The 14,285-nt window shown below is 39.0% G+C and overlaps 1 protein-coding gene across 1 annotated transcript in view; it reads left to right on the top strand.

The window, feature by feature from the left end:
- Window positions 1-8,149, top strand: part of PPP1R21 (protein phosphatase 1 regulatory subunit 21) — a 38,983-nt gene extending 30,834 nt beyond the window's left edge. Inside the window, exons 18-22 of the mRNA XM_005426214.3 lie at window positions 150-185; window positions 1,942-2,058; window positions 2,955-3,053; window positions 5,108-5,236; window positions 7,060-8,149. Coding sequence (XP_005426271.2) covers window positions 150-185; window positions 1,942-2,058; window positions 2,955-3,053; window positions 5,108-5,236; window positions 7,060-7,089 — 411 coding nt within the window. The 3' untranslated portion in view covers window positions 7,090-8,149. The remainder of the gene's footprint in view (window positions 1-149; window positions 186-1,941; window positions 2,059-2,954; window positions 3,054-5,107; window positions 5,237-7,059) is intronic.
- Window positions 8,150-14,285: the final 6,136 nt, after the last annotated feature.

Here is a 14,285-nt window from a genome sequence, read left to right as displayed (position 1 = left end):
ACAGGTGGAAGTACTTAAATTTGATTTCAGTTTGAATGGTTGCAAGATTGTTTAAATTCAAAGTCCTCCTAAGACTGAAACCAAAATGCAGCTATGGTATTTATTTTTTTTTGCAGTTCTAATTAAGTGTATTTTCTTCCTTGTTCTAGATTGGAATGTTGACTGTAACTACTGATAATGAAAAGGTAATCTGTTTTAAACATTATTAAAGTCCATCTGTTAAATACTTCAATTCTGATTCTGCTAAACTTATTCCACAGGTCTAATTACCAAGAATACTCCTGTATAATGGCACAAGTTGACCACATAGTCTTTATATACGAAATGGTCAAATTTCTGAAATCCACCTGTTCTTTAATTTTCTTTTTCTATTAGTGAACTTTTATTTGGCCCTTGTAAGCCTTTTGGAGCAGTATGAACTGGAGGCAGGGTCTGTTCTCTGTAATTTGAGGAAGGCACTGGTCATTGTGGGAATCTATAAAATCAGAGGGTTTTGGGAAAGCTGCAAAAGGCAGCCCTCAGAGACAGCAGAACTGTGGTTAGAGCTAAGCAGTAGCCATGAGATAGGTCAGCAGAAAAATTATGTAAAAAGTAGAGAAGTAAGGACAAATAGAACAATGGTCTGTGTATGAACACTTGGCTAGAATAACTCCCTAAGCTGCAGAAAAGTATATCTAGTGAGATATTAGGAAGTTCTGAGCTTAATAATGGAGCTCTGTGTATTGTGTTTTAAGGCTTACAAGCAGGTATTGTATTAAAAATAAGCAGGCATTGCTTAACCAAAGGTACGTGTGCTTATAGTGGTTGGATAGAACTACTGTCAGTGTGCTTTTGCTTTGTGTGATTGGTCAAAAAACTTAAAGTAAGTTGTAACATTAAGTTCTTGGTCTGCTGCCTGGGACGTGAGCTGCTGGCATCTTCCCATTGTCATAACCATGTAATGAGACTGATGCTGGAAAATAAAACAGCTCAAGGCACATTCCTGGCAGTCCCATCCTGTTTGTGATGTTCACAGACACCCTGGTGGTTATTGTCTGTGCCTCAGGAGCCCAAACTGTATCCCAAGCCTCCACTCTTAACCCTGGGGGAAGGGTTAAGAAGGGCTCAAGCTGCATAAAAAACCCTGGCTGCAGTGCCTGGGCTACAAAGCACAGGTCACACTGAAATAAACCTTGAACCAGCCCTCAGAATAAATGTTAACTCTTCATTTAGCCCTGCTATAATGTAACACTTGCTCCAGCCGGAACTTCTGAGAGTAAGGTTCACTGCTTTTCCTTTTCTGATATCACAGGGAGGTGATGCGTAGTTTAGTTCACTCCTGCTTCTGAAAGTGTGATTAAAAAGTGGTAGGGGGCTAGATAACAACTGGTACAAGTCCTTAAAGGCTTTTGCACAGTGCTGAACTTGAAGGTAATGACAAATCACGTGAAAGCTGACTCCAGTGGGTTAGCCTGTAAACTACTGATGGGGTTTTTTGTTTTGTTTTGTTTTTTTTTTTTTAATTTCAAATGTGTAAAGAAACTTCTGGAATGTGCAACATTAGTAATGGTTATGACTTTTGTATGCTTCTGAAATACAGTTATGTGAAGGAATTCTTCCTTGTTGGGAAGAGATAGTAAGTTGTTATGTAGGTGAAAGCTGTTCACTTCTGGATTTTCATCTTCATCAGACACTTGATGTATCAAAGCAAGTTAAATTCTTACCTCTTCAGTCAGCTCCTTGTCCTGTAAGGAAATCTGACCTTGAGTCCCCATCAGAGTGACAAATTGCAGTGTGGCCTGCTGTAATTCATCTGTTGTCTTTGAGGAATTTGATACTTTTTGGTAGAGCAGCCAGGGCTCAGAAGGAAAGAAGAAAAAAATCTGTATAGAGTCTATGTTGTGATTTGGGTATTCAGTCTACTAAACATTAATGCTGTCTGCTTAAACTTTTCCTTGCCAGGCTCCAGATGTTGAGTCTCGTGAAGACCTGATAAAAACTCACTACATGGCCAGGATAGCAGAGCTGACCTCTCACCTGCAGCTTGCTGACAGCAAATCAGTGCACTTCCATGCTGAGGTGAGCATGCAGGCAAGGACAGTAAATCTCTTTTTGAACTTCCCACAGGCAAGTGCTATGACAGTGAGTTTCAATACATGGAGCATAATGTTTTATAAAAATCTGTTCCTGGAATATTTTTGATTGCGGTCTGGCATGCATAAAAACAGATACTGTAAAAGAACTTTTTATGTTTCATAAATCCTTTGGTAGCCTTGTCTTGGCTGTATTAAGAAGTATAATGTGTGTCATGTATAGATTTGTTCACATAAGCTGAAGCAGCTGGCTTTAGTTACCAAGGAAGTTTTGACTTAATTTTATAGTGATGCTGATGTCATTCAAAAATATTTGAGTGTATTATGAAGTGATGGAAACAGCTCTCCTGAGAAAATTGGCTCTTAAGCATAAGTTATACTGCAAGAATGAACAAGATGATTCATTGTATCTATGGTTTCCTTTTCATTTCAAGTCATGAAGGAACTTTTCTTGAAAGTAGTGGCTGTTTTGATTTGTGTAATAAATGATGTGGAATACACTAAACCTTCAGGTTAACAGAGCAAATCCTCTTAAATATTTTTTTATGGAAGATGACGTAGTATGGAGGAATCATCTTTTCTGTGATATGTGAGCCTTGTATGAACTGAGTTGTTTGTATTGCTTTTTACTTATGAGAAGTTTTGTAGCAGTTACATGAAAAATACGATATTTAGAGGATTGGCAATATGCTCTGTAAAATGAAACATTTCGTGTTAACTATTCCATTACCTCTGCATTTAAAAATGTGCACAAGCTCTGAGTTACTTGAAATCCAAGTATCACAGATGGAAAAGTCCAAAGCAAGCACTTAAGGATGCCACAAGGCAATACTATGGAAGTGACTTCTGTCCCTTGTACCCTCCCTGTCCTGTTCTTGGTAGTGTCGAGCACTTGCCAAAAGACTCTCTCTGGCAGAGAAGTCCAAGGAATCACTCACAGAAGAGTTGAAGCTCGCCAGTCAAAACATCACCAGATTGCAGGCAAGTAAATTGTTCTGTAATGTAATAGATGCATTTTGTAATCATGTGTAAGGGGAGGTTAGAGCAGAAAAATGACAACCATCTAGCCTGCCCATGCCATTCCTAGGTCCTGTGTTGTGGAATATAAAAACTCCAGTGGTATGTGGAGAAGAGCCTTGAATAATACACTTTAAATCCCAGGTCTACCATTGAAATAGAACATGCTTCCAAGAAAAGGTTATATTGGCCCAACCTGTGTGTTTTAGCCCATTTGATGTCAAGGATTTTCATGAAAATGAGAGACTTGTAATGTCAAACGGGGTGCTGGTTTGACTGATTTCAGATGAAACAAAGAATTCTTAATCCTTTCTTGCACCTGAGTCTGAAAGTTTTAAAAAAATGCCATGTTGATTTGGATTTTTTTTAATATGGATATCTTAATATTAAGCAAAGATAGTTATGGGGTAATCTTTAAGAAGCTGTTGTTAACAAAAATCAACTCTCATGCCATCCTGTGAGTGTCCTGTCCCTTTGTCCTTCTCCTCCACACAGCTGAGAAAGAAGCCAGTAGTACAATAAAGTATAAATAAATACACAATTCATAAATTCCTTTGTGTTTTATTTACACTTAGTTCATATCATTATTGCTCATCTGTGATGGTGAGTACCAAAATTGCTCCATACAGGCTGTGAATATAATATAAGAAGCTTTGAGCTGTTGTGCCCATGAACAATCCTTTTTAAACAGTTTCTTGATTTGTTCCTTTAAGAAATTCCACAATAGATGTTGAATGCAGCCTGAGATCTTAATTTCCAGCTGCATATTAAACTTCCTAGGAAAAGATAGCAGGCACATACCATTTTTATGTTTAATAGTCTGAAAAATACAGAATAATAGAGTTGTTGAGGTTGGAAGGGTCCTCTGAAGGTGATTTGTCCCCTCTTTTGGTCAGAGCAGAGAGTTTAGATCAAGCTGTGGAACTGGGTATTTCCTATACAGCCATGCTGGTCTTCTGCCACAGTCACTCCATGTCTTAGGCATTGGGTTGTTCCTTGTTCTGTCCTTGATCATTCAGCTTTCCTGGGCCCCTGTAACTTCCAGGGCAGTTTTACCTGGGACCTTTCCAAGCAGAAGGAAGCCAGAATCTCCTCCTCTTGAGTCTAGGGTTGCTGTCATTCTGCTATTCATCTTGCTTCACTCAGGATCCTGAATGCCACTAACTCAGCCAAGGCTGCCATTGGCTTTCACATCCCTGACCAGCTTTTCCTTATTTTTGAATAACAGGTCCAGCAGGGAGCATCTCTTGGTCCCACTCATCACTGGTATCAAGAAGTTCTATGCCACACTAAAGACAACCCCTCAGTTGCTTGTGTTCCACCTTGCTGCCCTTCCAGGATGTGTCAGAGTAGTTAAAATCCCTAATGAGGATCAGGGTCTGTCAGTGGGAGGTTTTTATCTGCTTGCAGCAGATGCCTTGAAGACTAATAAATCTCATCAGTAGGAGGACAACAGGGTGATCCTTGTTGTCCTCCTACTGATGAGATTTATTAGTCTTCAAGCCACTACTTCACACATAGCATGATTTCTTCCCTTCTGTCCTCCCTGAAGTGTGTTTATCCCTTCATTGCTGTGTTCTAGCCATGCATACTATCCCCCCATGTCTCTGTAATCCCAGAGAGATCATAGCTCTCTCTAGCTGCATGTGGGGTGGTGCTTCCTTCAGCTTTGGGTATGTGTTCTTGTGCAGGCCATGCTTTAACCCCATTAACAGTTCTTGTTTCCTGGCTGGAAGCAGTGGTGGAAAACTTAGCTGTTACTCTTTTATGTAAGCCATAAAAAGTCAGAGGAAAAAATCTAAAGGAAACAATACAAAAATAAAGGGAACAACCCATGCATGGGACTTCAGGTAAAAGAAAAGTAGCTGCTGACTTCCTTTCATAAAACAGGGGTTTTTCAGCTGAATTGCACACACAGCATCAAAAGTGGATTTACTAAGTGGAGGTGGAAGTATGCTGCTTTGCCAGGTATCACTAATACTGAGCCAGGGCCTCTGGCTGTTTAATTTTTCCCTTAGGATGAATTGATGACGACAAAGAGGAGCTACGAGGACCAGTTGAGCATGATGAGTGACCACCTGTGCAGCATGAATGAAACCTTGACTAAGCAAAGGGAAGAGATTGATACCCTAAAGATGACCAGTAAGGTGAGCTGGCAGTGCTGGCACTGCAGCTGGGGCTGGGAGGGTTACATTTGGTGTTCCTGCAGCACTGCCCTTGGACAAACCAGCTCACAAGCTGTAATTCTTGCTCTGAGCCAGTTGGAAAGATAACTCCAAATTTGCTCCTTCAAGTTTCAGTGAAGAAAAAAAATCTTGCTAAACATACATGTGGGAAAGAACAAGCTCTTCATGTCACTGCTTCACATTGGGTTCTCAAAGTGTACCCTCTGATGGCAGATCACACAATTTTTTTGTTTTAATTGGGTAAAAATGGAGCTATTTGTAAACCCTGGTGGTTATGATGTAGTTCTGGGTAGAAGTGTCCCTTCTGCCCTCCTGGTTGCAGCATACTCTGTCCTTGGCAGCTGGTCTCTTTCTCTGTCTTATTTCCACATTCTAGCTCATCTGTCCCTTGTGTAGGAATGAAAAAGTTGCCACTTGTATTCTTCTGTGAGCTTGAAATGCACACTTAAATTCTTTACCAGGCAAGGAGTCTACCCACTTGTAAAAAAATCAGAAACAGTTTTTTTTTACTTACCTAATGATGAAAAATACAGAAGTCTTCTTTTTTGAGCAGCCAGTGATTAAACCATGGTATATCCTATTCTGGTGCTTCTAGGGAGCAACAGATGTTGTGAAGGCCTTTGCCTTTCACTTGGCTGACTGTGAAACAAATAAATTATTATCATTATTATCATTATTCTCCTTATTTCTGGGATGCATGGAAGCAGGTGTCACTGAAGGACTAAAAATAGTGAAAGTAATAAATAAATTCCATGTTCTGATTAAAGATCCCATGATGGTGATTTTTATTTTTTAGAGTAAACTCTTCCCCCTGCTTTTCTTCAGATTTCTGAGCATTTTAACTTGGCATTGTATTCTTTAAAATTACTTTGTGGTGTAAAAGCCATTGTCTTTCCAGAAGGAAGCTCTTGGCTGCATACTGATCGTGGCACTTAATGTTTTTGTAAAATGTTTTCTGGAATGCCTCACTTGCCATACTTGTAAGACTTGAAGTGGTACTCTGTCTGTAAGGACCTCAGAACCTCCCAACAGAAGCCACACAGGTTTCCAGATGTTACCAAATGTAGGAGGGAATCCACTTGGAATCCACTTGGAATCCAATTGATGCAGTTAAAGCCCTTATCACTTGGAGAGAGTTGTTGGTTAGATTCAAAACAAATGTTATCTTCAGGAAATAGGAAGACTGAGAATTGCCAGCACGTAACTATTGCACAAAACTTTATTTTAAGCTCCACATTTCCTTTGTGGAATTACTGAAGGTCAAATGTGAGTTGGCTAGCTGTGGAACAAACTCTGTTCTGAGCTAGGAATAATCCGTACAACCTGAATTAAAAAGAAATTAATTTTGGAAAAAAACCCTGTATGGTGGGGGATTAGTTTTTAATTTGATGCAATAATTCTATAAGAAGTCATTTGGAGTAGCACATGAAGGAGGATTATGATTTCAGTTGCCTTCACTGCCCTTACAGTATTAGGGGTATTAATACAATTGAATGTCCTGGGATGTCCCTCAAATGTCTTTCCCAGGTTTCAGTTGTAGTAAGGCACTGTTGTTCTTATTTGAGAGATCTGGTACTTGCCTCTGTGCTTATAGAAATAGAGGAATTTTCAGAGCAAATGGTTACAATCTTGTCAAATATAGAAGTCTGTGGAGTGTTTATTTTCAGTCTGACTGTACCCTGTTTGCTGTAGGTGTAAATTATTAGACATCAGATTTTGTATGTTACCTGTCTAGATTTCCTTGCCTGAATGATAATGTTCTCTTTGCTTCTTTGTTGTTGCAGGGAAATTCTAAAAAGAACAAAAATCGATAGTTTACAGCTGAGTCTTTGGAAGCTGCTGCTGCACAGGATGCAGAGAGTGACCATTCATTATCCAGTTCCTGTTTGTTCCAGGAAGCTGAGGCTGGTTTTGGGTCTAGTAAAAACTGAATTGGTGCTGTAAATGGCTTGAAAATATTTAGAACTTGTGACAGATAAAACAGAACTTAATGTTGGCTCTAAAGCAGGAAATACACACTCTGTGGATAATTTATATAGTAATTACCTTCAGTTTTTACTGTGCACTTTTTAAAACCAGGTTTTGATTTCATGTAACAACTTCAGATTTTGTATATTTTCGAATATGTTTCTGCATTAACAAATTTGGATTGGTGCAGTAGGTGTCTGTTTTTGAGTTCTCCATTTAATGCTCAGCACATGTACATTCCATTACTTGTTAATAACAGTTTAAAAATGAGTTTGGAGACTTTTTTTGGCCATGCAAGCTGTGCAGTTACTGTAAATGTATTACTCCTTTTCTCAGCCCTCTAGAATTAATTGGAATTGTGGCTTGAAATGATTTTTACAAATTCACCAAGTAAATGGGATCATTGTTAGACTGCAACAGTGGAAACCTTTCCTGCTTGTATTTGGCACTTTGGATTTTGAGGTGAAGAGCACAATTGGGCTGAATTGGGCTACTTCAGTGAAATTGCTTTAAGGCATTTCTGTAACATTTTGTTTACACATGTATGTATATATATATTGGTTGAAATAGCTGTTTAAGGCTATAGGAAACTGTGATTGTCATTTGCCCCAAAAGAGTGAAACAATGTGTGTAGAATAGATCAGCTCACTGTGCTCTCTTACAGTAAAGAATAATATGAAATATGTAGAAGATTTAAGCACTGAACTTGCAAAAGGTCTTCATGGAATTGAGCTGTGATGGATTCACTGGGGGGATGCACATGGCTTTTCCTGTGTTTTCAGAAGTTTGTGAACTTTAGGCCTCTCCTAAGGTTTTTTTTTTAATTTTTTTTTTTCCAAATGAATTTTAATATCACAAGTTTTCACAGCATTGATTGTTGGGGGTGGGGTTTGTTGGTTTTGGGTTGGGTTTTTGTTTGGTTTTTTTTTTTTTTTGGTTGGGTTTTTTGGTTGGGTTTTTTTTTTTTTTTTTTTTTTTTTGTGGGGGTTTTTTTTTGGTTTTTTTTTTTTTTTTAATCAGATGCTGTGCTGCTCCACACTTTTTACACCAGTCTTCTGTTCCATAATTTCCATTATGGCACTTATTTGTCCCACAGGGGTTTACTCTGGTATCAGATGTACTGAAATGTATTGTCAGTATGTAATAATAAAATCAACCCCATGAAACCAGCTTGACTTTTTCCCTCCTTCTGGCTGTGCCCAGGCTGCAGAGTGTGACGTTGTGGTGGGGGGTTCCAGCTGCTGCTGGTGGCATACTTACACCAGTCTAGGTGCTCTCAGTGCTTCTCTTTGTTCTGATAGTTTTTCCTTTCAGAAATGCAAAATACAAGTGGTTGAGATGGGGAGAGCCTGCAGGGTTTCTTATTGATGTTGAATTAAGAACTCTGTGCTGGTGCTGATGAGGGTTGGGAAATGTTGGCTTTCTCTCCAGCTGTTTTATGGAAGCAGATACAGCTTCAACTGTTTCATTTAGGGCTGGGAAGCTAATTGCTTTCTTCCAATTCTTTTGAAGCTGCCTTTTCTGAGAACTTCCATCTTGCACTGAAGGTACTAATCCAGTTATTTTAATTCTCTGAATCAAATGACTGAATTGACACTACTTTTACTGATACTATTTTTCATAGGCTGCTGCCTTTAGAAAAAGATTTTGCTTAGACCATTTTTTACAGGTCTGAATAAAAATAGTGTGTGTTTAGAATTTGCATTAAAAAATCAAATGCATGTTCAGTGTATACCCCAATATCCAAGCTGGAATTCATGTAGAGTGTACAGGCATTCAGGTACAATTCCAATGTACATCAGTTTTATCAGCATTTTTTCTTTGCAGCATTGTTTGGGAATGTATCTGGGTGCCCCCCTCACCAAGCAGTAATCATGCTCAAGAAGAGACAAATCTGATCACTTCAGCTGCCTTCAGTTTTTCAAGGAAATGTTTTGAGTAAATTCTAGACAACTGTAAACTATCAATACCCAAAACTAAAATGTGGCACAAGAAATTTAAATCAGTGTTTTGAATACTGCTGTGGTAGTGTTGTAAGGGGCCACAGGATATTACATTGAACTCAGTGGCATTAGAAACTGGGTCAAGTTGAGATACCAGCTCCTTGTGCTTATTATCTGCTTAACCAAGTGATGCTGAATCTTCCTCAGTGTCTCAAATGCTGTTAAATGCCAAAATGGCTACTGCACAAGGCTTTGCTATTAAAAAAAAGTGAAGACTTGTTTCAACATTGCAGCCAGAAATTCATCTTTGAGGAAAAGTTTTCCAGAAAAATGGTTTTGAACTAGTTTGTTTGCAATGGTATATGCAGAGTATCATGGAATGTGCAAAATCTGGGCAAGGAAATTTTACTAATGGAATTAGTCTTCAGAAATGTACAGTGTGAATGTTTACCTTTGAGGTGGTTAATTGGGGAAACCAGGGAGAAATTGTTGTAAAGTGTAAAAACCTTCAGCACAATACAGTGTAAAACCAGGGGTAAAGAAAAGCCCAAATGTCAGTTATCTTTTTTAAGGTCAGTTCACTATGACACACAGGTTTTTAAAGCATTTTTTTGTAGGAATCCATAAAGTTAGAGGGTTTCAGGTTTGTGGGAAAACAGACAGGCCTCAGTACAGCAGAGCTATGGATATTGCTGATGCATCTTGTTAAGCTGTAGCGAAGAAGTGAGGAATAGAACAATAGAGCTATGTATTAGCGATTCGGAATAACGTTCTAAGTTGCAAAAAGTTTCTATAGCAAGGTTGGAATTATGAATAGGGATTTATGCTTTGTTTTCTTATAAATGAACAAGCGAGTATTGTTTTAACCCCAGCTATGTGTGTTTATGTTGATTGGATAGAATCACTCTCAATATGCTTTCTCTCTGTGTAATTGGCTAGGATGAGTATTTGGTGACTTGTAACAAGTGAGTTTCTTTGGCTTGCTGTCTGGATGCGAACTGACAGGATCTTTGCATAGACAAAACTATGTATTATACAGGTTCTGGAAAATAAACAGTTCCGAACACATCCATCAGTAGTCCCATCCATTCGTGCCTGTATATAAACTGCCGGCGCATTTTTGAGTGCTTAATTAATTTCTCCATAATGTTGGGTGCCTCATGAATACTCTCTCATTCTCAGACTTAAGTGGCTAATTTAGAAAAACACTATTTTAATGGTTTTAATTGGATTTTCAAAAAAATCTTTGAGCTTTGTTTTAAAGCTATACTAACATGTTCAAGGCTTTCAGAATGTTCAGCTGTCCTAGATTTCTGAAAGCACATCCCCAGCAACTATTCTGGGCGTTGAAAATCAATATTTGCTGTAAACAGGCACTAATTTAACTTCAAGATTGCCCTCTTAAGAACCACTGCTTCATCAGTTTGAAACTGCCCAAGAAGCACCCAAGCCATTGTCTATTTTAAAAGACCTTTAGCTCCTGGAGGTCAGAGGCTTCCCTGCCTGAAAGCTTAACTTCTAAAACAGGAATCTTAGGCTGGTGTCATAAGCTGTGCAAGGGATGCTGCATCTCATTGCTGTTTGAACAATGATTATTTTGAATTGCTGCATCTCTGATTTAAACAGCAATCAGCTGAAGTGTTGGTTCAAAGTTGGTGGTGTTTTTCATGTCTCTTGTTAATCCCTTCAGCTTCGTTCTGAACCAGTTCAACATTTCATGGCATGATGAAATGTGCCAGATCTTCTCGATGCATGTGAAATATCTAGGCTAGAACAGTCTGTTTTCCTACCTTTGGTCATTTATATGGTTACTTTCCCTTTATCCCAAGCCAGCTTCATTTCTAATTTGTGTTTATAATCCTGCTGCTCCACCTGCCCTCCCTTCCCTCGCTGGGAGATGAAGTTTTGGTGTGAAGGACTTTGGCCCAGCATGTTTCCTAGGTGCTGACTTCACTGTTCAACAGGGCTTTCTACTCTCCAAAAACCAGATTTTGGCTCCCACATGCAAGGCATCACTTGCAAACAGGAAAGAAAATAAACTTTGTATCCACACACTGCCTATCAGGACAAAGGAAAAGTTATTTACTGGCTCGGCTGAGCAGTGTCAAGGCTGTGGGGTTTTTTTTTAATAGTGTAAATCCAATGATATATTAAACTTTGGAAAACCATCTGGCCCTGTAAATTGGGCAAACCTGTTGTTTAATGCAGTCTGTATGTAAGGTAATTTGAGAGCACTATCTTAGCAACAGTAGGGTCATAATAAAAACAAAGCTTAGTGCAGTAAAAAATTGTAATTGCTGCCAGAGGTCTGATTACTTCCTCCCACGAAGGCTGGATGCTGCTCTAAGAATGCTTGTTGTGTCTTACTCTGCCTTTTCTGCCTCTGTCACTACCTGCAGTATTGCTGTGAATTCAATCCATGTTTGTTTAGAGAGGGCATTTTTGCCCAAATTCCTGAATATTTCTTTTAATCCCAGAGTTAAAATCTTCAAGTGCAGTTGTGCCTGCAGCTCTGCCAGCCTGGTTCCAGAGGGGGTCAGAGAAGAGCTTTGGGGGCCTTTGTAAGGCAGGGCTGGGCTGTGAGCTGCAGCACATGGAAACTGGCCTGGGGCAGCTCTCATTGTCTGCCCTGCTGTGTGTGCAGCAGCTTTAGACACGTCAGTGCTCGCTCAGAATCACCCAGCTCCTTACAGAGGCAAATACTGCAATTGCTGCAATGCTGAGCTGCAAAAAAAAAAAACAAACCCAACTATGTGATTCTCCTTGGGCTTAATTTGCCAGGAAAGACACCCCACTAACAGCCCTAAAAGAATTCTGGTTACAAACCTCTTACATGGAAATTGCAGAGATAGTTTTTAGCAGTAGAAAGCACAATTTATCTGTTTTAGCAGTAGAAAGCATAATTTATCTGTTTTAGCACTGAGTCACCCTGTGAGTCCAAAACTTTCTAAGCTGATGAGGTCTTAACTGATGAAGAAGCCTTTGAAGCCCAGGCCTGCTGTCAAAGCTGTAGTTACAGTCTCCCCTAAACAACACAGCTTTGTCCTGAGAAGAGTTAAACCCACAAAGCTCAAGAGTCCAGGTCATTTCCAGTTATTTTAGGCGCTAGGATGCTTTCATGAATTTTCTTGGCATCTAGTCAATGGTGGCATGTAGCTTGCTGCAGGCTCTGTGTGTATCAAGTCCTTTGCTTCTGAATTGAGTGTGAGAACACCTTGCACTGCCCCACACTCCCCCTTCTGCCCCCTCATCTGCTCTCCCTTAAAGCTTCAACTTCCTTTTCTCTTGGATTTAAAAGTCTTCAGTTTGGGCTTGGATAGTGAATGCGGAACAGTGTATCCAAGAAAGATTATTTTAATGAAGTTATGAGGTTGAAAAGGTCTAAACTGAGAATTCCAGTGCAGTTTCATTAACTGCAGCCCTTGGCACAGGGAACAGATGTAATCCTGGAACTGGTGCTGCTCCTCTTCAGTGCTTAGTGACTTCCAAATTGTCTGTAGGCAAGTGCAGGGCTGGACAGAAAATATAAACCTGGAGAGGGGACAATCAACTTGACCAAAACTTTCTTTTGAAATCTGGAAAGTCTGGTTTATTTTTAGTCCAAACAAGCAGGCAAGAACAAGTTTCTCTTAGATTATTAATCTAGCCCATGAGGTCAGGAACATTTGAAGCAAATTTCTCAGAAAAAGGACATCAATATGCTAAATTTCTATAACCAATTTATACGTAATAAATATACACCATTTAAATAGTGAATATAATAAACTTGTTTTTAATAACAATTCTATTCAGCGAAAGATGGATTCATTTAACCTGAGGAGATTTGACTTTTCAAAACAAAATACATCTCCTTTAAGATGAGCTTTTGCAGAAATTTCTTGCTAAAATAAAAGCAAAGCAGTGGAGGAAAGAGGTAAAATAAATCTAGAAACAAGTGACTTTCTGTCTCTATTTACAAATATTTGGTTCTAGCCAGATATGAACTGACAGGTTTCACTTTTGATAAAATAGTCATAGACAGAAAACATTTTATAAACAGGCAATACACTGCAAATCATCTTAAGATCAATTTAAATATAGTCAGGAATGTAAACTGAATTTGTTAGTGTTGTAAAATGCTGAATGAGTTTTATAACTGCCTCTAGCAACATATAATACTATATCTTTATGTGAAATGCTCTTCAAATTGTATTTACAGTAGAAATAACTTTTAATAGTTGTAATTTGTTCTGCATATACTATTCATCAAAGTCAAATTATTTTAAGGAACTTTAAATCTCAGTATCAGGGTGTTTTTTTTTTCTCTGATGCTTGAGTTTATATTGCACTGAATTATTTTGGAAGAGAAAATGATAGTGGAATTTACTGGAGAAGAATAGTCTAGTCTTGAAAATGTATACACTTGCCTCAGCAAAGGAAAAGCTGATCTATTTTTAGATATGCATGCTTTGATAAGGAGATATGAGACATTAATACCCTTCCCACTAGAAAACCATTAGAAAAGGCTAATGTGGAAGCTAAACAGGAAAAAAGGCTTATTTGAATGTTGTGCAGGAGAACATGAGAGTTTGAAGGACTCATTTTGGAGTATGTAGAAAATGTTAGAAATTATTTCCAGTTTCCTGGAATTTTGGCAAAGCAGGAGGTATTGATCCACTGGTTCCCTCTGCTTAGAGGTTGAGTGTATCCTGGGAGAAGGCAGAAGGCTGAATTGTTTATGGAAAATACAGTTTTTATGGAAATACAATTTTGACACCAGGCCTGGATTTCAAGGGCAGAAGACTCACAGGGATGGAATTCCCAAGGGAAGAGGTTGGGATGAGGTTCTGGCACTTCCAGGGCTGCCCTGCTGGGATGAGGGAGGCAGGTGGAGCTGCCCAGCCCTGTCCTCAGCCTGGAGACCTCAGTCTGTCAGAGCTCAGAAAAGGCCTTCAAGGGGAGAAGAATGTAACAATTCACTGCCTTGCAAGTTAATGCAGTGCTAAATTAATGGTGAAAAAATTCCGTGCTAAATTTGCCGCTGGATTTTTTTAAAAAATTAAGAAAGCAAATGCGGAACTTTTTAAACCACGAATGGCCAATGTTCATCCTAGTGCAAT

Source organism: Geospiza fortis, unplaced genomic scaffold, assembly GCF_000277835.1.
Source record: "Geospiza fortis unplaced genomic scaffold, GeoFor_1.0 scaffold271, whole genome shotgun sequence".
Classification (NCBI taxonomy): Eukaryota; Metazoa; Chordata; class Aves; order Passeriformes; family Thraupidae; genus Geospiza; species Geospiza fortis.
The sequence above is the reverse complement of the archived record's forward strand: the minus strand, read 5'-3'. Positions and strand labels throughout refer to the sequence as shown.